Source organism: Anneissia japonica, unplaced genomic scaffold (genome assembly GCF_011630105.1).
Source record: "Anneissia japonica isolate Jap-2015-1 unplaced genomic scaffold, ASM1163010v1 scaffold288039_len1115542_cov189, whole genome shotgun sequence".
NCBI lineage: Eukaryota > Metazoa > Echinodermata > Crinoidea > Comatulida > Comatulidae > Anneissia > Anneissia japonica.
Window position 1 is genome coordinate 502,375 of NW_022726160.1, and position 23,152 is coordinate 525,526.

Genomic DNA, 23,152 nt, shown 5'->3' on the forward strand with positions numbered 1-23,152 from the left:
GGAGGGGAGGGGGTGTGGGGCTAAGAAAGGAATGTTCACATCAGTCTTGTTCCTACCAATCCTTTCACCACTATACATGAAAAATGTATGGTTGAATTTTAGAAATAAACCAACATAGCTCAATATGAACTTGTGTATAGACTTGAAAAAAAAGAAGCTACCAGTAATGGGAAAGCTCACTTTTTGTTGGTTAGTGGCACTATTTTAAAGGATATAATAACCAATAAAAATCCAGTGTTAGTTTCTTACCAGGCCAGAAATTGGCATCTGTAGGGAAGGTACGGAGAAGATCAAGAATGTAGTGTCTTCCATCATTTCCACGTATACCCTGAAAAAAGAATGTGGACCAGAGTGTTGGTGATTAGTGTACAGTTTTCTTGTTAAACATTCTATTACTTGGATACAGGTAAAGGTTTAAACAAATGAGAAAATGTGTACAAGAAGGCAGTTGGGAGATAGGTTAGAACTAGAGGGGCAAATGATATGTCAAAGATCCCCTTCCTTGACTGCATTACTAATCAAACACTAAATGCATTGATGCTTAAATTTGAAGAAAGTTGCAGTCACTATGAGGCACTATTTCGGGCTGTATTCAAAAGCTAAAATATTCATAGTATTATCATCACTTTAGAGTAATAATTATCATTAACCCTTTCCAGTCTGCCCCATTACCATTGATTGAGGCTGTACCAAAGCTGGGAAATTACATCATCTACACTAAATGTCGGGTTTTTACAGGGCGCAGGCATTTTATTTGGTCTGAATACAGGAGGCCCTCTATAGAAATACTCCTACATCACACTAAAAAAAAAATCCTATTGAGGGCAGCTTAGCTATAAAATAATTATCATGAAAGCTATACAGGGCGTACATGCGACGCCCCTTGCTATGAAGTATGGTCAAAGAGGGCGTAGTCGTGCGCCGTACGACTGGAAAGGGTTCACATACTACATACCTTGCATTCTATTGATGAGTAAATCTCTACCTCATCCTCTTGACTATTGATGACTTTGTGAGGAAGAACCTTAAGGTGCTGAGCGGACTTGGTCAACTGTATAACAAATTCAAACAATTTTGATTTGTGTCATGAAAATACCATAGGAGAGTTGCTTTGCCGTACCGGACTTGTTATCGTACTGAATAATCAAGACTAACGTTGAATCCAATCCCCAAGAAGCAGCGGGTACTGCAATGCAATTTTGACACCTAAGCGTAAGCTTGGCAGTCTCTGTTATGACACCAGGCTAGTAATATCTGGGGGTCGTGGGTTTGCTTTCCATCCAAATCAATTTTTTTTGCAAGTATATGAGAATGTATTGAGTATCCAGTACGATAACACATCAGGTCCTAAAATTCAAACAAGTTATTGAATACCTACTGTATAGTGGCCATATACTACTAAATGCACAGAGCAACTGTATCCTAACATGTAGATAAATATAGTAGTATATTATTATTTCCCTGGATGCATGAATAATCTGTCTGATTGACAGTTTAATTAAAACAGTGTGCAGCTAAAGTGCATTCACAATATTGCTTTATAAACGATGTGCTTTAAGATGTCAGTTAAAGGAGGCTACAGATTGAGTCTGTCATGTGTGTATGAAACAACAAAGATAAGTGGCAGCTATAAAAAAAGATCTTGCAAAAATGTTAATGATGAGTTCTAAGAGAAACTACGTATGATATTATTCAGTTAGCGGCATATTAATATTACTACTATCCATCGGCATCAACGTCATATTAGTATTACTACTACTATTAACTGATTATAGTAGCCAAACTCTTTAATCAATCTTTACTGTTAATGAATAACCCTATAATATGCAGCTGATAACATACACCAATCATTCATTTATATTTCTTGAGCTTTGACACATATATGTACACTTAAACTACAAGATGGCTTATTGATTACTTACAAGTTCTGTATATTTTTCACTAGAGACGACTGTCTTGCCAAAGTCAATGGAGCCATAGATAACGGACTCTTCTTGCTCTCGCTCCAGAATACCGGGGATAATAGACTGTGCCGTTATCCTGTAGCCACGGTAATCAACAACAACTGTACCCAGCGTGTACAAACCCTCCACATCTGCGTTGCAGTATGCTTTTACCCCATGTAGGTCATTATTCTGAAAATTGACCAATAGCAGTTTCGTCAGTACCTCAGAATTTGAATTCTCTGTTATAATTTTTAGGAGGAATCTTTAGAGGTTAAAATAATTAAGTACTTTCAATGATTGATATGATGGTGATGCTAATTATGATTAATGATAATATGACAATGATAACTCATGATGATGATGGGAGTAAAGATAATGATGATGATATGATAATGACAAATATGATTTGTTTGGTGAGGACAGTTATGATATATGTAGATGGTTGGGATGATGATGATTATTATTTGCGGCTGTGAAGATTATATGTGGTTATAAGCGAACACATAATGTAAATATATTGAGCCAGTCTGTCTAAAAGATGCTGCTGGCTGCTCTATTAATGAGCATTAGTTTATAAAAAAATATGTACTTGCAGTGGTGTATCTGGAGGAGGGGGTGCACATGGGGGTTGCACGCGCCTCCAAAAATTACTTGCACCCCACCAGTCACCCGACAAAATCACAAACTGATCATCAAGCTCCCCCCCCCTTCACCTGGTTCATACTAATAGAGAACAGTATAAATTGAATTAGGAATTCATTAGATAAACAAGTCTTTTTCATTCTTGGTTATTTTTATTTTTTTCTATTTCATGATTTAATACCATACTAATTGTATTCCATGGTTATTATTCTTCAGGAGTTATTAAATTTGCTCTGTGAATTTGTTTTATTCATTATTTCTTACTTAGATTCCTCTCCTGGATTTATTGCCATCACATTGCCGTCAATCACTGCAACAGCTCCGCGTGCTGCTGCCATCACAAAGTCACTGTGTACTTTGAAGATCGCCCTCTCCCGTAGCAGACGTTCAGGCAACTGCTTCCTGGGTAATTCTCTTGTTGTCATTGTTTCCTCATTCCAGTCTCGAGTCTTAAAATGAAAACACATTATTCTGTGATTTAAGAAATCATTTTAGATTTCAAATAATTTATCATTTTCAAAAACTTGTTTTCCGAAATTATTAAAAAACACAAAAACATATAAGCTTACCTGTCCAGGTATATGCTCTTCATATCCAAGGCGTGAAGAAAAGGCTTCAAGTTGAAAAAAAGAAAATATTTTAAAAATAATTTATAAAATGCTGATATATGCATTTACTAAGATTTATAATATGAATGAAATAGTTAAAAAGCATACTCACCATCCTCAGCACGGATCGTATCTACCGAGTGCTCTGTAGAGGGCGCCAGCCAACTGAAGGTCTGGAATGGTGTTGGGACTCTCTCAAATGGATGGCGCTGTGATCTACGTTGTGAAGAAAAAGAGGCACTTTCATAATTAAGCGTGTACAATTTACAAAATACATGGTACCCAAATTACCTAGGCACTTCATTACTGGTTTAAGTACTTGGGTCTTCAAAAACAAAAACTGTATATATATATATTTGACCTCTTGACCTAGGATGACCTTATCATAAGTTGAAGGTTTTAATCCAATATGAATACCATTCCTTTTTACCCCATTACTACAAAGACTTAACTTAGAACACTCCCTACAAATTTTTTCTTGAGGACATGGTATACAAAAAAAACCCCCTATGGTTAACTAATTTGGATGACTGATATATAAACCATTGACATAAATGATAAATCAATCAACACAAGATTAAAAATCTCAAACAAATCAAGTTTTGCTACAATGTATCTTGCTTCATGGTGATAAAGGTATGAGGAGCCGCATAATTATTTTTAGGTTATATGTAACTGCACCTATAATTTATCAAAGACACCAACAATTTCAATTTGAATGACTCAATATTTTACATAACAAGGGTGGGTTTTGTTAGTCATAGTGACACTAGGAAAAGGAACTCAAACGAACCAAAGTTACAAGGGTTGGAAATTTAACGGTATTAGCTTATTTACATGGACCAGTGAGTATATATTTTCTATAGCTTCTTTTTTTTGAGATTATAAAGGAATGAACTCCTGATCAATGGATAAAAGAATATTTACTATTCAATACATGCCCCTAAAATAAAGTATGGTTAAAAAATATATAAATTCTCCCTGCAGTTTCAAAATGGATGCTGAAGGCAAGTTCACTGCCATTAACTATAACGATATTTCCAGTCAACACACTTTAAACAAAGACCTTTGATAAGAGTTGGAAAAAACAGGTTTCTACATGAGCATAACTGAAAGGAAAGTACCCTCATTTTTAAGAACAAAGGCTAAAAGAATTTACTAGGCCAATAAAGGATGCTTGTATGCAAGGATATTTAACAGTTCAAAGACAGGGCATTTACTAAAAAAAAAAAAAATGTTGTAGAGTGGTACAAGCGGTAGAAGCAGCAGCAGTAGCAGCGCCGCCAGCATGGGCAATGGAACTTTACGGCACATACTGTATCATACAAAAAAAATCTCTCCCCCCCCTCCCCATTTATTGGGCACTGCTTAAAATGGCCCAAAATTTGCTCAGAAGGATGACTAATTTTATTCTAATGTTGTACACCTCTTTCTCTCATTTGTAGAGTTTAAATATGTATAAATTAATATAGAAAATAAAATAAAACAGAATAAAGCAATATTGAAATAAAAAAAGAGAATAAAAAGAAAATTACCTTATTATTTTTATCTATTTAAAGAACAGGCAAAAAACTTATTCCGTTTCTAAATGTTTAGAAAGCACACCCACTTTTGAACACAAAAATTCACAAATTTTTTAGTGTGGGATTATGTATGCCTAATTCAAAGCCAAAATTTGATGGTTTTTTTTTCTGAGAATATTTGTAAAAGTCATACCCTGGGCTTTTGCTTGAGAAAGGCTGGTACATAAAATTGGGCATAAAGTATGGTGTGGGCTTATACCCGAGTAGTAATAATAATAATAACAACAACAAAAACAGAAACAATAAAAATAATAAAAACAAGCGTTAACTCTGACATCAACATCATGTTTTTTTTAAATTGTTCTCTAATTTCTCCATTGTTTAAGTTCCCCTTAAGGTAAGTTTTAGTAACATAGATGGATTTATATAGCGCAAATAAACAAGGTCTCTATGCGCTTGACAATGGTTTAGAAAACAAAAACAAAATTGCTAAATAAAAATCAAAGAAAAAAAAACAAACACCAAGCTAGCATCCAAATCGAAGTATGGGGTTACACCATCTCTGTATCATGTATGTACTCCGTTTAGCATCGGTTAAGTCTTGATCTTTTCAGTAAAAGATGATAAGCCATTACACATTCAATTCTGTCTCCCTATTAGCTATACCACTACAGTACTTCAAATTATTTCAGTTCACTATTATAATGACTGAACAAATTGGATTGTAGCAATCAATGCAATAACATTAATGGTTCAGCTTTCAAAACAGATGGATGATATGCTAATGATTACATTATAATTACAATTAGTCCCTTTGTTATTTCACATTCAATTTGGCTCATTGCCACGATTTGTAAATTTTGAATAAAGAATTTGAAAAGAGTTTGAATTTGATAGCAATTAATGCTTATTATCATTATTATTCAAGTTAACATGGATTAATAGGTAAAAGTGTGTTGAATTTTCACACATGGCTACAAATACTACCAAAAACAGGTTGTAATTTTTTTTCTAAATTTATATTTATAGAGGGTGACTTTTCTAGCTTATATTAGTTCTTTTTGTTTGCGGTTTTTTTGGTGATATGTATTTTTTTTGGTAAGTTCTTTTATATCTGTAGATGAACAGCATTATGATAATGGGTTATTTCCTGAATTAAATGTATTTTTAAGTACCACCGAGACAAAGACCATTACATTGTCGTTTTGTATTTAATAGAGACTATAAAATAAACTAACCTTACTGCTTTATAATGCTTACGATAACTAAATAAGATTCAAAATTCAAGATAATTTTATTGTCTGAAAAACTCATAAATTACATTCCACTGGCAGTCTTACAAACAATAACACCACAAATACAGTAACAAATATTACATTTCATTTATCTTTTTTCTTTTACCCTGGGTGACATGGTCGGTGCAAAAGAATCATTATACTCCAAGGCCCAGCAAACACACACAAATTACTTAAAATAAATAATTACTTAAACTAAAATAAATACCAAAAAAATATGGTCCACTACTACCAGTATTATTCTTATCTAAATATGCTGCCTATATTTGTTGTGGGTATGGCTTGAGGAGTAGTAGTTAGCAACAACTATGGAATGAGATAGTGGGTGGTTCAATACCATGCATCGTCCTTTCACCAGGCATAGCAGCTTTGCTTGACCTTTTCTTAGATAATCAACAACCATTGGGATGCTAGTTTAGGGAATTTCAATTAGAGTTTCTACTTAGCAAATATGTGAATAGGATATTTATGCGAGTATGCTAAAAAATGTATTTCAAATTCCTCAGATTTCAAAATTAATTTTTTAATGAATGTACATAATATGTAGAATACATATATGAATTTATATATAAATATTCATATGAAGAGAAAAATCCTTAAATCATCTTGTGTTATGCTTTATACATATATATTACAGTATGTATATGTATGTATAAGTAATCAAAAAGGTAGAAATTTAGGGACACGATAAATATGATTGATAACAAGGTTACATGAATTAGTCAAACAGATATAGGTTGTTTCCTGTGATTGGCTCATCACTTCCACTCTGAATCACTACTGGTCAACTAAGAAACCTATCCACTGATTGGTTTATGCTGTATAATCTCCTTGACAACATAAGACCCAGACCTAAACTAGTAATAAATCAACACTTAAAATAATGTGGGTGTTCATGATTTGAAACCGTTACATGACCAATAGGTTATTAAAAATTAGTGACAATTTCCAAGACTGGCAAGTAACCACTATGTAACACTGTATATGTATGTATATTAAGGCTTCCACCAGCTTCCTCCAAAACAATTGTTCAAATTGATTGAACCAATATGATATAAGATGCGAAATATGCAAAGCAAGTTGATATCTAATGGTAATTTAAAACGTAGTACATTAATGTGTGGCGCAGCGTGTAAGTTGTTGGACTTCTGATCGTGAGATCGAGAGTTTGAGACTGACACTCGTCGCATTACTTGTATCCTTGGGCAAGGCACTTTACTTACGCTTGCCTCTCTCCACCCAGGAGTATAAATGGGTACCTGGTAGAATGGTGTGGCATTGCATGTATGGGTTGTGCGTGTAAAGCAGCATGACTATGGATACTTCCCAGGGAAGCAGAGAAAGTTGCACAAAAATGTGCTGGTTTGGCAACTAAGTATCCAGGGACCAGGGAAATACTGACGCCAGCACCTTTGTATATTCTCCGGAATGTGAAAGGCACCATATAGTGCCGGTGGCAAGTTATTTTTTAACTTTAATACACGCTTTATAAGTTTTATTGCATTATTATTATAATATAAATTTGGATTCAAAAGTTTAAAAAAAAAAAAAATAAATAAATAAATAAACACACTAACAACTTAACTGACCCTAGTTTTATTAAAGTTCATTAAAATGGATTAAGTACATGCTACAGTTCCTAAACCGGTACTCAGCAGGCTCTCTATACATTAGGTAGAGTGTGACCCAATAAGGGAAGTTAATGCCCTGCCCTATATACCAGTAGTGGCGCCAGTAGAAAAGGTCAAGGGAATTACACCCAATGGGCAAGCAATGTACCCCCAGTCATCCAAGGACACTTGAGGTTGTTGGCTAAAAATTTTAATTCCCAGATCTAACTGTATTGAGATTACAGGTTTGAAAAGCACAATTTTTGCCATCCTAAACTTTTAAACTTCCACTTCTGACCACCACCGGTTTCACTCCAGAACACCATTAATAGAGGCCCTCTTTCTTTGGACCTCCCTGTAATATCAGGGATGGATCCAGAATTTTTTTTACACAAGGGGGCACCAATTTGATAGAGGCCTAGATGTATTATACAACAATGGTATAATTCGTGTTCAGTATATGCTGTTACAAATATTGTAACATTTCGTAATTGTATGCCATTTTGTATTTTTTTATGTTAAAAAAAATAATATAATAATGGTTCCCCCTCCCCTCCCTAAATCCACCCCTGAAGACTTGATGGAGCCACCACTGCTTAACATGTTACAGATTGCCTCCAATCTAGAGTCCTAAATTGGGATATAGGTAAGCAGATTATGGAAGTTAATTTTAGGTAATAATATACAGTAACTATTTTTAAAAGCTCTCTCAACAACAAAGCAATAGGTATGCCAATATGTCACTCAATTCAATTCAATTTAATGGATATCACTTTCGTAACAGTGGCACACGTTGGACAATACCCAACGGTGCATCCAAATATAAGAGAAAAATAATAAACTTAAACTAGGAGTAAATTAAACTAAAGTGTATATACAAAGTAAAATTTATCAACATGGCATGTAGGTCTATGTGGTATGGTACCGGTAGTCTTACAGGACCGTATTATTTACAGAGTTGCTGTATGAATTGCAAGTTAATATGGAGCTAGAACTAACAGACAACTAACTCAATGACGACTGTAGCTTGTGTAGAAGATGGCTACCAGTCACCACTCTCTCATTAACCCTGTCTCGTTATTTACACCCCACCGTTATTTACACCAACTTGCCTTTGACATCACCCTATCATATAACTATACACTGGACTGCACATGCAGACTAGTAGTAAACAAGTAATTAATACAGTTGAAAGGTAAAGGATTGTGAAGATATATACAGCACAAAAGCTGTTCAATGAAGCATGTGCAAAGTATATTACACAAAATCAAAGTACAGAGCCAAGTAAACTTTGGCCAAACTGGTTTGCTCCAGATTTGCAAATACAATAATTTAAATGTTTCTAATAATAAAAATAAAACATAAAAACAGAATGAACAATGAAAACAGCAATAATTACTGTTGTATAAGATGAACAGGCAGAGACAGACATCCTAAGAAGCAAAGAAATCAAAGCCATATAAAGCTGTTATTGCCCTGGTTAAATAATTGTACAACAAGGTGATAAATATATGGGCAAGATTCCAAAGTCGGTATAATAACAAGTTGATATATTTACCTTTTCTTAAGCAGTTGAGCGAAGTTCTTCCTGAAGGTCGGGCTGAGTTTACCTAGGAGTTCCACTAGGGAATGGCTTAGGTGTTTAAGTTCGCTAGGCTTAGGGTTGAAAACATCCAATGTAGATCTGACAAATCAGACAAATAAACAATTAGTTTCAGCATTGAAACAGAACAAGACAGGTCTGAGAAAAACCTAAAAAACTTATTTACTGTTGAGAGGCTCTCTCAAACAAGAAAACAAAAACATTACATTATATAATGATAAATAATGAACTACAAAGTCCCAAAATATAAGAACATATAAGAATTCAGATAAAAATTTGTAATTTGCATTTTATTTATAAATACAAATGGGAAAACACTACTAGCATTTATTGTTGGTTGATTCCAGTATTTAAAAGAAAAAAAAGCATCATTTGTATACTTGTTATAATTATTATTATTATTATTATTATTATTATTATTATTCTATTATTATTATTATTATTATTTACTTTATAATTATGATAAATAAATTTGGACACAATTCACAACAGCTGCCATCTATTGTAGGAAAATACACACACTCTATAGCATTCTACGCTTTGTATCAATATTATTTTTATTAATTTCTTATTATTAAATATCATCATTATCATTATTATTAAACATTCACTTTGTAATTATAATTTAAAAATTAGAACTCTCTTCACAGCTGTAACTGTACACTAATTTGATTTATATTTTATAGGATGCATCAGAATGGTGTCTCGTTTTTTATTAAAAGCAGGTGACATCTGCACGAATAACCGGTGGCTCTAAAGAAATAAGTTACATCATCTATGTTGTTGACAACTAAAAACATCTGAACCATAAATCCAATACAGAACAATGATTTACAAAAATAATTATGATGGTAATATACTGACTAAATATCTAGGCCTTTCTTTGTTATAATACTGAACTTACATTACTTACGTTATTTACATTTGCACAATCACACTATGATTCTTTAGCTTTATATAAACAGTTCTAAAATTCATTGCAAATATTTTTGATTGTGAAAGACCTTGAAACCTCATACTTTCTATAACAGCATAAATACCCTTTTTGTGCAATAAATTGCAGTTAGAAATTAATGATGTGCAACAAAAGTGAGTTTGCCATTTAGTTCTTAATAAATTATCCATTGCTGGTAAAAACTGCATGTGGCTAGAGTCAGTGAATAACCTCCATGCACAACATGCATGTTTAATATATTATAGGCGCCAGCAAAGACTTAGCATAGCATATCAGCATAATTAGCACTGCTTGAATGAAAAGGTAGTCAGCAATGTATATTAATTCCAGGAATCTTCCTTGGAGGAATTAGGTACCCCTTACTCTTTTCTCACATAAAAGCTTTTTCCTATCCCACCGTAAATTGCTTCTAGTAAGTTGATTTAAATATATTACCATGATGAATAAAAATATCACCTATTAAAGCCTTTCTATATTTATGGATTTCAGTTGAAGTAGACTTAATAAAGGATATAACAGTAATAAATAATGTCATATTAAGCCCGGCATTCGCTGCATCGTCTAAGGGACATACGACCGTCTACAACAAATCCAATTATGCTACCTGTGAGCTCTAGACGACGAGATGCCATCTGCTGATTTTAGGTGGCTGCCTGAATGGATCATTATAAAAAAATGATCCCTTGCTCGCGTTGTTTTCTTCATAGAATTGCATAGGTAGGGCTGAAAATTAGTGGTCGCCCGGTGGCGACCTTTTTTGGTGTCGGGCGATAATACATGTCTTGGGTATCGCCCGTCTGGCGACCCTTACTGGGCTTACGCTACCTAAACTGCAAGTGAATAAACAATTTTCTTACCATGTAGTATGATTATAATTGGGTATTACTGTCAAACCTATTCACATAAATCCTATCAAGTGTCTCACAAATATAAATATTCACACATTTATTCACACTAGCTTTTGCACACATAAAATTTATTTTAAAAAATCCAATAATGCTAAATTTGAAACTTACTGATTGACATAGAAACCTCTTGTTGATGCTGTTATATGGTACGCCCCACCATCCACTGTGACAACATACAGATACAACAAATCACCTGTAACATTAACAAGCATCATTAATAACTCATCGGATGTATTGCATTACAATATACAAAGTTGTGCGATGAGACACATTGATGTGTTACATCTGAGCATTAACAGAGTGTGACATTATCATAAATCACAATGTTAATTGTAGTTAACCACATAGATATATTAACCGCAGTAAAAGTGCGCTGATAAACATGAGAATTCAATGTCGCAACGCAGGTCTACATTAAAATGAACTATAATTTTTTTTTTTACAGTCTAATAGTTTTAATTTCATTTTCATCCAACAGTGAGCGATTCACACCATATATTACTTTAACGCTCTAAAAACTAAATCGCTTTTATGAGGCTACTGGGGGTTCAGATGCCTTGAGGCTCCCTAAGTTTCTAAAGTTCCTGAGGCTACTTAGGGAGTTGTTTGTAGTAATGAAAAAAAAATTTGTTGTTTTGAACTAGGAAGCAACCATAAAACAAAATACCAAGCTGCATCTCCACTACACTTTGCATTAAAGATGTACTATATCAGTCAAAAAGACAGGAAAATACGGCAAATATTTAAGTAACATTTTGAGTACTGCAAGTCATACACTTTGCTTAAAGATGTACTGTCAGTCAAAAAGACAGGAAAATACTGCAAATATTTAAATAACATTTTGAATACTGCAGGTCATACACTTTGCATTAAAGATGTACTATCAGTCAAAAAGACAGGAAAATACGGCAAATATTTAAATAACATAACATTTTGAATACTGCAATTAATTAAAAAGGATCAAATAAAGGATTACAGTAGCTTTCAACCATATTTACAGACATTTTACTACAAAAATCCTTAAATTAAATAGCAGCCAATAAGAAAGGATCTATGCCATTGAATACAGGAAAGTTATTATTTAACATGTCCAAATATTGACAGGAGAATTTTTATTCTCATTCAGATTTTATTTCAAGTTAATAAGTTACTTAAACATACAAAAGCAATTAAAATTATGTATTTTTACCTCATGACTGATAGTACAGGTACATCTTTAAATAATTTTATTTTAGTTTTTTACAGAGAAAAAAATATATGCGAGGACAATGTTTGATGCACCCTGATGCCTAGTGGTTCTCAATTATTACCAACACAGCAGTGGAATGCTGAAGCAATTGCATTTACTATAATTTAACTATTTCCTTACCATGTAGCTTCCTTGGTCCAGGTGGAGGGTTCCATCCTGACATTGTCACCATTTTCATACACGGTGGACCTTTGTTCTCAACCTTGCTCGGTAGAAGAGGCACAAGAGGACGCTCTTTGCTCTTTGGCATAATGTACGATGGTGGAGTGCAATCAACGGCTTCAACATTGCTGCCTTTTCTCGATTCTTCTTCAAAAATGCAAAAAGGTAAAGTTAATTTATGGAAAAATCCCTTTACATTTTCCCAAACATCTTGTACAATGGTTATTTTTAAAAGCTAGATACAAGCAATATACTTTCTTCGATTAAAACAAAATGTTTCTTACCATCTCCGATGATAGTATTAATGAAGGTCATTGACTGGCAATCCACGCCATTGTAGGCATCAGACGAATCAAGCGATTTGATCAAATCACGCACATGGCGCACATGAATACGTGCTTCTCGAACTGTGTATGGTTCTGTATCATAAACACAAATGTGATTAGCACATTTACATAAGAACAAGAATATTGATGAACATTAATAATACTTGAAATGTTCATTATTTTATAATTATTATTTTAAGATTCATAAGAATTTTCTTACTGTACTTAGGAATATAAATTGCTAAGTCTTTGTAAACATCACCTTTTGCACTGAGAAATTTGTATGCAAATCCTGTACATTTCTAGCATTTATATTATCTATTATACATGCTATGCATCACTAGAATTTTAAGAGATCAAGCATCTCATTCAAATTTATGACCTAATGACCTTTAGCCATTAATCTTGCATATCAAAAAATAGTATAAAGATTTTAATCTGATTATTGAGGGTTGATTGACTATATAATATATTTAATAATGAAATAATTCTGGAGTCATTAATTTATTTTTTCATAGAAATTGCAACACTTACCTTCCACCACCTTTAATACACAGCCTTCTTTCAGGCCTTCCACGGTCTTCAATTCGGCAAAGTTGTCAAGAATAACGCCTTCTAACTGTAGCGTGAAACACGTACGATGACAGGTGTCTTCACGGTCCATCAACACTTGGTGGATTTCTTGTACTAATTCAGAACTTGAAACCTGAATAATAATAATTTTTAAAACTACTGAAATGTAATACTGTATATGTCTGTGTTGAGTTTTAAAACATTTAAAAAATCTATCTGGAAATTAATTTTATTTAAATTTATTAGTTTAACAACACTATACTGTAAGAGTGAATGGATAATTTAATGGGGCTGGGTTTTACAAGTACAGTGTCACAGATCATAAAAACAATCATAAAACTTGAAGATAAAATGCCTCTGGTTGTGCCTACTTGTGACTAAAAACCTTGCACATAATTGGTATATTGGTACGCCAATATTAAATCTTATTCAAGCACAATTTTGCAATAAGCATAATACCAGGGAAGTCTATATTCTTCACTTCACGTAATAAAAAAAAAAATCCTTTTATTTCATTGCATGATTATTCAATGCGCGTACTGACATACGGTGACACTCCACAAAACTAAGAGGTATCATAGTGTGTAGTAAGAGGAGTTCTTACAAGTTATGCGAGAAAAACCTTGTTAACTATCCAGGATTTTAACCTACAGGGTAGGACCTCTGAGATTTTACACTTACCACCTTGCAGTACAGACCTACTCCAATTGGAGACCAATAAAAACAAAATCATCACACAACAAATATTTGAAATGTGTACTTTATGAGGTATAACAAAATAGTACATGCTGCATTTTGTTAATGAATGCCTGAATTCAAGGAGGTAATAAATCACAAGTGGGCAAAGTGTGGCCCGCGGGCCACATGCAGTCTGCCAGCGGATTTTTTGCGGCCCGCGGAAATGAATAAAAAACCCTATGTGTGTGGCCCCCAAACAACATTAGCTAGAAATCGCCTTGTTTTTTACGGCCCGACACTGATCATCTGTAAAAAGTAATATTAAAACTGAGAATAAAGTGGCTTAAAAGCAGTGCTTAAAGGTTTTTGGAAGCAAAATGGAAACATCAAAGTTAGTGTGCGGCCCTCGGTGTTAAATTAAAAATTGACTTTTGCCCTCCAACTGATTTTAATGGCCACCCCTGTATTTAATAGACTAAATTGCATGTTATAATGGATGCTACGCAATTGGGAATGCGTGGTAGTTACTAGCTTAACTGGAAAAAGTGCTAAGGCAACATTTTAAAAAAGGTAAACTTAATATTTATACTCTTCAATTTGTTTGTATAGGGCCTACAATAGGTACACAATGCCTATTTTAAAGTCTATAAATATACAAACCCAATCAACATTTACGCAACCCTATCGACCCATGCAACTGTCTGTGACCCATGATGGTATAGCTTGTGACCCCAAACAGGGTCTCAATCCCACGCAGGCATTAATAGTCACTTTATCTTTACAAAAATGGGAGAGATAAGTTTCTATTTTTGTAATACAAAAGAGGGAAGAAGCGTGAATTAATCATTAAAATGATCTATTGGAAGCAATTAGATCCAATAGTTTCCTGGAGTTGCAGAGCAGATGGTCAAGCTACCCCAGAAATTAAACAGGTGATGTATTAGAGGAACTATGTAGATAGATAACTGCACCATTTTGGTACTCATCAGCACTATGGGAGGAAGTTGAGTAAAGCCCTGCCAGACTATCATATTTTTTTTGACAAAAACATGTGAAATACCTAAATATGGTCATGACGATATATGGGCATACTACTGGTTTTGTCAAAGAAAATTTATCTGGACAGGAGAGAAAATACAAGTAATGTGAAAAGAGTAAAGTGAATCCATTCAGGCAGTTTTGTTTAAACATTAACAACATTAACTGGTGGTAGCCCTCATAACCTGTTCATTAATTTTAGCATAAAATTGTGAAATCGAAACCAATATGGGTAAGTACTGTAGTGTAATAAATTTACATTTTTAATGATATAATTTCTTTTGTTACATACGGACTAAGGTTCATTAAGAACTGGGTCAACTACAACAATTCAGTTTATGCTTAACATAGGTCATTTAATAACCGATCATTGGCGGTTGGCACATATACTGTAGCTATTCAGACTCTTAACTTGGAGGGTTTGGTTCAAATCTGGAACTGGTCATTACTTGTTTTGAAGTAGTTTAATATTGGTCAGGAGAAAGTGGGAATATCATATTGGCACATCATATCACTGACTATAATGAAGACTGGTTAGGCGAGACTTTTCTTATTCCTTGTTTCATGTACTTATTTTTCTAAAGATCATCAGAGGAGAGCGGAATAAAAATAAAAATAAAATTTTGTTTTCTTATTTAGCAAAGTTTTGCCAAAAACATCCAGATGGAGAAGAAAATAAAAATAAAATTTTATTGGTGAATGTAAAACAGGATGGTTAAGTGCTTCGAATTCATATAATTAGGAAGAAAATACATATCTAATCTTTGGAGATTTCAAGGCCGCAGAGGGCGTAATAAAAAAGAAAAACTTTTATTTTTTTCTTAAATTTTCCCTTTTTTGTAGCGGTGGGTGTGCTAATTGTTCAAAAATAAAATTTTCATTTGAAATCATCAATATTTGCAGTCGGCGGGTTCGCTAAACATGGTATAATAAAAGTCCCGCCTTATGGATTTAAACACATGGATAAATTTGTGTCGACCATCAACCTAATCTGGTAGTTAATGTTCTTTTATAAAAAAAAAAAAAAAAAAATGGACAAAGAAAAACCTTGAAGATAAATCAGTCATCATACATAAACTGCAAGTTCCTGTAAATAGAGATTAGGACTTATAGAGGCTTAAGACAGAGGGTAAACTAAGGAATAAACACTAATCTAATTATTAAGATGGCTTCACTAATTATATTTTGCAATCTACCCCTGCACTCAAGGATAATACTTACTACTGTCAGGGTTAGCCAATTAGGTCATTACAATTTGTCCAGGTCAATGTTTTTACTTGAGAAGTTAGGTCACTACAGAGGTTCTAATTATGCAACTGCATTAAGCTATTGATTACCCTACTAAATAGTGCACCCAGTGGGATATCTAGAAGTCTTGAAATGAGGGTTGGGGAGGGTGTACAAGGTGAAGTGGGGGAGTTCAATGATCAGTTGTGGGGCACTAACTGGCAAAAACAGTGATTTTAGGTGATATTTAGCTACTTGCAAATGATTTTTTAGTTGAACAACTAGGGAAGGGGGGCCAAATAATTTTTGGAGAGGCGTCACTGAGTGCACCTACTATTCGGAACCCCCGTCATTTAGAGACCCCTTTTTTCAAAGAACCAGTCTATTACCACTAAGCTAACCCTCTATATAGAGACCAAACACCGAGACCACCCCAAATTTCTAGGTCCAAAAGGTGGTCTTGAATTGCAGGGCTAACTGTCCGTATTATATTTCACACAAACATAATTTACTCTATTGTCATGCCAAAACATAAATATTTTACTTATGTTGTCTGTTGACATTTGATTCATCCTTTTCACATCATAAATCAGGGCAGATCCAGAGATGTCCGACAGGGGGGACGATCAAGGGACAACACTATCTAGGGTTGTTTTCTAGATGTCTGGACTGAAACCTCCAAGGTGTTTGGGCGATCAATAATTTCTTTTTCTTTATTTTTTTAACTTTCCAATCTGTCCCTATAAATCTACAAGCTACTATACCAACCCTTTTTTTTGTTTTGACTCATTGGTATCCTGTATATCAAAGTTATCAGTCCCAGGTGGGGAATTGTTTAATAGTTTTTACAGCGGTTCTAAATTTGCTAATTAATTACATCCTGAATTCCAGTACCCTTCTAATTTGAGACCTTCTTTTCGAAGTACCAATTAACAAGCTTCAACTTTTGAACACAAAGCCGACCTACTACAGTATTTGGAGACCACCCCACATTTCAGGTCTCAAAGGCAGTCTCAAGTTTGAGGGCAAGATAGGTTACGGTCTCCACTACACCTCGGGGCAATAGATTCCACCATTGTCTTCATGAGTAGTCAATATTATACCAAATCATGACTTCTCACTTGGGTTTCTTACCTGCAAGTCAAAAGCATCTGTCCCTGGTGGGGAAATCTTTATTGTGAACATAGTTTCTGGAATGACTACAACATCTTCTACATTTGACTTCGCTGCGTCCTCAACTTTCTCCTTCACATCTTTGTCCTTCGATTCTGGTGAGGTTGATTCACCGTTAACTAAGGCTGACATCTCATTTATCAAAAGAGATTTTTTGAGATCTTCTAGATGACCGTTGGCTTTCATGACATTTTCCATCTCGCATTTGTCACCAATTGTCCCTGCAAAGGGACACTGTCCCTTCTTGTCTCTGTCATCTGTGATAACGTTCATGTCTTTCAATTCTATATGTTTTTGGTCTACTTCCATCTAGCTTCTTTGAAGTTATTCAAATGTGAAATCGTGTTCTCTAACACTTAAGTTCCTGTAAAAAAGTAAATATCCACATTACTATGAATGTTCTGGTATATTGACAATGGACAGAATGCAAGAAAATTATAAAGGCTTGAAGAGTTCATCCTTTTCCCAATACTAAATTTAAACTTTTGACCTTCGACCATTCATCTCCAAACGACTGCAATCCCTAAATGCACATTCTGTAAACATAGACTGATCTATAGGTCATTGATACTATAGAAAAAATGTTGCCCTTATTGGAAATCAAATATTACAAGACTCTCTGATTAAACATTCAGAGCAAACATCAAAGCAAACAGCGAGAGTTCGTAGCATTTGATGATAATGTCCACTTTTTTCTTTTTTATAAGAAACAGTAAAATTTTGTCCAGGCTTAGTGTTCTTTTTGCCAATTTCAGACTCAATGTTCTTATTTTGTTCTTATTTTTCACTTTTCAAAGATAGAAAATTATGTTTGTAGACCAGTACTGCATTGTAGAGTGTATCATACTGTAGTCACACCTAATTCACATACCGTATTATCTCTAATATATGTTAATGTGTCGCGTGTTCGACGCTGATTTGATTCAAGGTGGCTGGTCAATGAAGTCTATACCGTAGTGAGAATGTTTCTTCAAGTTGGGTGTTTTGCGTGCGGTGGCAGCTACTGTTCTGTGCGGTGGTGCAGTGCTAGTTCATGAGGCCGACATGTTTTTGACAAGCACGCGATTGTTGTTGTGAAAGGAGAAGCACCGCGCTGCATCGTCGGACATTTACCCCAAGAGAACTCGAAGATATTTCATTTCTTTTTGAAACACAAGGAATTATTGATGTTCAAATAACCAGCAACAAACGAAGGAACAGCAAAATAGCAGGAGGCCTGGAGATACCCTGCACATTAACCCCCCCACCCCGGAAAAATGCAACGCCCCGGGGCGTTTATTAGAGACAATACGGTAAGGTACAGATAAGGTTTGTTTGTTTTTATATTTAAAAAAATAAAAACCTCATTTGAAATTTTACCTTAGCCTTAATTTTTTCTTATTTTGTTTTGTGTTCTTATAAAATATGTTGTTACAGTAGCTGTGAACAGTTTAATTTTCTCTTCCTTTTGGCAGTTATTAACTGCCATTAAATCTATTTACCTGTAATAGTAATTGTATACCAGTACAGTATTATGTACTAAAGATCAGACAACAAATTTTCACAATTACTGTATGTACTATACTGTGCTAATGTAATCCGGAGGTATCAACTATTCAGTAGAATATAGAACAAGTTTCACAAACCACTTTTTATCACAGTAATCACCAAGTAAATCCAATAAGTAAATTCCAACAATATTTAAATGTAGGTTAAATATTTGCATGTTTACAGTTTACCAAGTGACTTGATTGTTGAACTCTGTATGTATCCCATTCTTGCATTATTTATTACCTCAACAGTCTTACGGAAGACAGCACAGTATTAAATCTTACGAATGCAAAACAAAATTAACGTCATCATGAATTTATAGAAAAAAATTCATGTTTCTTATTTTGACACCAAAGTTAAGAAAAATACACAAATTACAAAGCTAAAGGGCTAATAACATTTAATATTCTCATATAAGATAAGGTTTGTTGGTTTTTATATTAAAAAAAATAAAAACCTCATTTGGAATTTTACCTTAGCCTTAATTTTTTCTTATTTTGTTTTGTGTTCTTATAAAATATGTTGTTACAGTAGCTGTGAACAGTTTAATTTTCTCTCCCTTTTGGCAGTTAATAAGTGCCATTAAATCTATTTACCTGTAATAGTAATTGTATACCAGTACAGTATTATGTACTAAAGATCAGACAACAAATTTTCACAATTACTGTATGTACTATACTGTGCTAATGTAATCCAGAGGTATCAACTATTCAGTAGAATATAGAACAAGTTTCACAAACCACTTTTTATCACAGTAATCACCAAGTAAATCCAATAAGTAAATTCCAACAATATTTAAATGTAGGTTAAATATTTGCATGTTTACAGTTTACCAAGTGACTTGATTGTTGAACTCTGTATGTATCCCATTCTTGCATTATTTATTACCTCAACAGTCTTACGGAAGACAGCACAGTATTAAATCTTACGAATGCAAAACAAAATTAACGTCATCATGAGTTTATAGAAAAAAATTCATGTTTCTTATTTTGACACCAAAGTTACAAGGTTAGAAAAATACACAAATTACAAAGCTAAAGGGCTAATAACATTTAGTATTCTCATATATAATTTTCCACTGAAGGAAATTATATTAATTCCTTTCAATACCAACAAATTATTTTTAATGAAAAATTTGAAAAATACATGCATTGTTCTTTTCAGATTCTGTAAATTTCATTGAGGATTTAATACAAGTACCTACACATGTTTAATATGAGATTTACCAGCTGGTAAAAAAGGCTGTTTTATTAATAAGTTAAAGTTCACATCGCACAATAGCCTTTTAATTACATTGTTATAATTGATAACTGGCAGTAGTGTTGAGTAAATATGTTATTAGTACATCAGATTATATAAAAATTATTAGCAGTTGTGATAAGAATAATAGGAATAAAGAAAATCAATTTTTATATCTTTAATTTACCGTGGATAAATAAAAAATGGCAGGAAAAATGATTAAAATAGTTACACTAATCATTTATTCAGGTATGGAAGTGGTTTGTAAATCAATAAAAGCCAAACAAAAATTCCTTGTTTCCTGTTCCCTCCCTCACCATTTTTTGGGCCCGCATACATTTTTTTGTTTTTGTTATTCTTAAAAATTTTGGAGATTTTTTACGTAAAAAATGCAAAATTTCAATTGCCGACACATTTCATAGGTTACAAATACATTTTTAAACACAAAGATCATTAAACAGCAAGAGAAGTAATGACAAATTGTTTACGACACATTTTTATAACATTGAGAACATGCTTTGGCATATTTTGATGAACTGTGAAAAATAACAAGTATCAAATATCAAGTGTCTCCCTCACCAACTTTTGGGAAAACCTGGGACAGGAAACAAGGATTTGTTGTTACTTGGCCTAACGGTTTGGTCTCCCAACTTTAAGGTTAAGAAACCTTACACTGTGAAATTCAATTGTGCCCTTGGGCACTTCTGCATTGCTTCTTTCCACCCAGGAGTATAAATTGATACCCAGTGGGATTGAGAAATACTGCACTGATTACAGAAGCAACACTTACGCATGTGGATTAAATGACCAGGGATAAAAAATAGCTTCATAAAAATGAAAATAAAAGAACTATACATGCTCATTAACATTAACAATAAAACTTATCTACCATTATGATAACTGAAACAGTATTTGTTCAACTTATTGTATTTATTTACAGCATTCTCATTAATATCATGGCTGTACGACTAGGGCAGCGTGGAGATTTTTGATACCACAAATCTTTTAGTACACATTAAGAATACCACCAGCACAATTGCACAGTAATTAAATTAAAGACATCCTACTGCACCTGTATTAAGACTTGAGAATAAAAATAGCAAAAAAAAAATGCACTACTGTATTTAAATTGCTTAAAATAACATTAAATTGCTTAAAATAACATTCACGTTAGTTTACTTTTTCCATATAAATATTATAATGAAAAAAGTTTCCTGGCCAATTAAGTTTATTACACAAAATGTTCCTGTATTATGTAATACCTTTACATTAATTTCAAATTTTTAAATTGCCACAAAAATAATTATGAAAAACCTTAAAATTAAAATTTGAGATGATCGCAAAAGCACCACCAAAGTTGTCTACTTTCAAAGTAAAAAAAAAAGAGTTAAAGTTAAGTTAAAGTGAGCCCAGGCAGATGAACAAAAATCATATTTTATTGATTTAGAGATGTTTTACTATTTAAAAAAATCAATAAATTTGCTAGCAGATATTTAACAGTACGACAATATCTATAGATATATTTCTTTTAACATCTCTTCATTGTCAGGAACAGTTTTGTCTTGTTCCATTGTTGAATAATAATTTAATATAAAATTACTGTATATTTAAATGCATTAAAAAAATATTTTCTTCAAGTTTATATTAGATTTAGGTACTGTATATAATTAAATTTGCAAGAAATTATAAATTAGGAATATTCAAAATTTCATAATAATCCATTTAAATGATCAATTCAATTATTTACTCAATAATAGGATTCATGATTTGTTATCCCATTATTTTATGGTACCACAGAGAGATAATCTTGATCAAAGGCTAGGCCTACTATATAAAGAAAAGTTAATAGTGAGGAACAAACTTACCTTGTACATAGCTAGGCCTTATACTTTGGTACTGTACTACTATAGTAGTTCATATACAGTCTATTACACACTCTTATCACTGGAACACCATACAATAATTCTTAGCTGATCAAGATAAGATTATAGTATGCTACCAATATTGTATTAATATGTACTTTATCTTGCCTGCAGTGATTTTTGCTGGCTTTAAACCATGAATATTCATTGGCTTCTTACCCAAAGGTCAGTCAGTCAGCCATTGAGAAGTAGCATAATCATAGGGACCCAGTTGAGTCAGCTAGGGTCACTGATCCCCATAATTGTGGTTAGTACCAAATTACAAAGCTGGGTTAAAATGGATTGGTTATTCCTTTGTTATGGATTGACCAGAAGAGCACTTCCTTAAGACATCAAGACAAAAACCAAACAGCCCTGCACTTTACTGGAAATGGCATTTATATATAATTTCCTAGCAAAATCCTAAAAAATCCTACATTGGAATAATTGTAACAAGCTTGCAAGAAATCTTAAATTTATGCATTAAGTACCGTAATCTGACGAGTGTGATAGTTATACATGCTAATGTTTGCAAAAAAATCAATGCATTTTAAACAGGCATTGATTTGGACTGAAATGCCAACAACATCGGTATGGCTACCTGTGCTCAAGAGTGTATATGAAATCCATAACATGTTATTTTCACTTGATTAAAGTCGAAAAAGGTCAAAAAAACAAATATGTTTGTTTGGTGTCAGGTGGTAAAAATTTTAGTTGAGGGCTAACAAGGTAAATCATTAATGTATATTGTGCAATGCAACGCAACATGTGTGGTATTTACCAAGAGAAAAAAAGCTTCACATTTGTTAAAATGACTTGCGGGATAGCAAACTTTTTGATGGCATCTTTGTGTAAGCGTTCTTTGGAAACAGCCATTTATTACACTGTAATATATTTGCACAGTGGTAATTTTGTTCATGGAATAAACAAGATTCTAAAAAAATGTCAAAAATGCCTGTCCCCCTC

The 23,152-nt window shown here is 33.4% G+C and overlaps 1 protein-coding gene across 1 annotated transcript in view; it reads right to left on the reverse strand.

Annotated features, from left to right (window-relative positions):
• The window catches only part of LOC117113035 (clustered mitochondria protein homolog), a 43,161-nt gene that overhangs the window by 14,220 nt on the left and 5,789 nt on the right, over positions 1–23,152 (reverse strand). The window contains exons 2-13 of the mRNA XM_033256258.1: positions 17,478–17,880; positions 13,362–13,533; positions 12,786–12,920; positions 12,460–12,648; positions 11,199–11,283; positions 9,183–9,308; positions 3,309–3,412; positions 3,158–3,201; positions 2,853–3,037; positions 1,923–2,208; positions 956–1,051; positions 250–328 (exon numbers count right to left, since the gene is read on the reverse strand). Coding sequence (XP_033112149.1) covers positions 250–328; positions 956–1,051; positions 1,923–2,208; positions 2,853–3,037; positions 3,158–3,201; positions 3,309–3,412; positions 9,183–9,308; positions 11,199–11,283; positions 12,460–12,648; positions 12,786–12,920; positions 13,362–13,533; positions 17,478–17,825 — 1,849 coding nt within the window. The 5' untranslated portion in view covers positions 17,826–17,880. The remainder of the gene's footprint in view (positions 1–249; positions 329–955; positions 1,052–1,922; positions 2,209–2,852; positions 3,038–3,157; positions 3,202–3,308; positions 3,413–9,182; positions 9,309–11,198; positions 11,284–12,459; positions 12,649–12,785; positions 12,921–13,361; positions 13,534–17,477; positions 17,881–23,152) is intronic.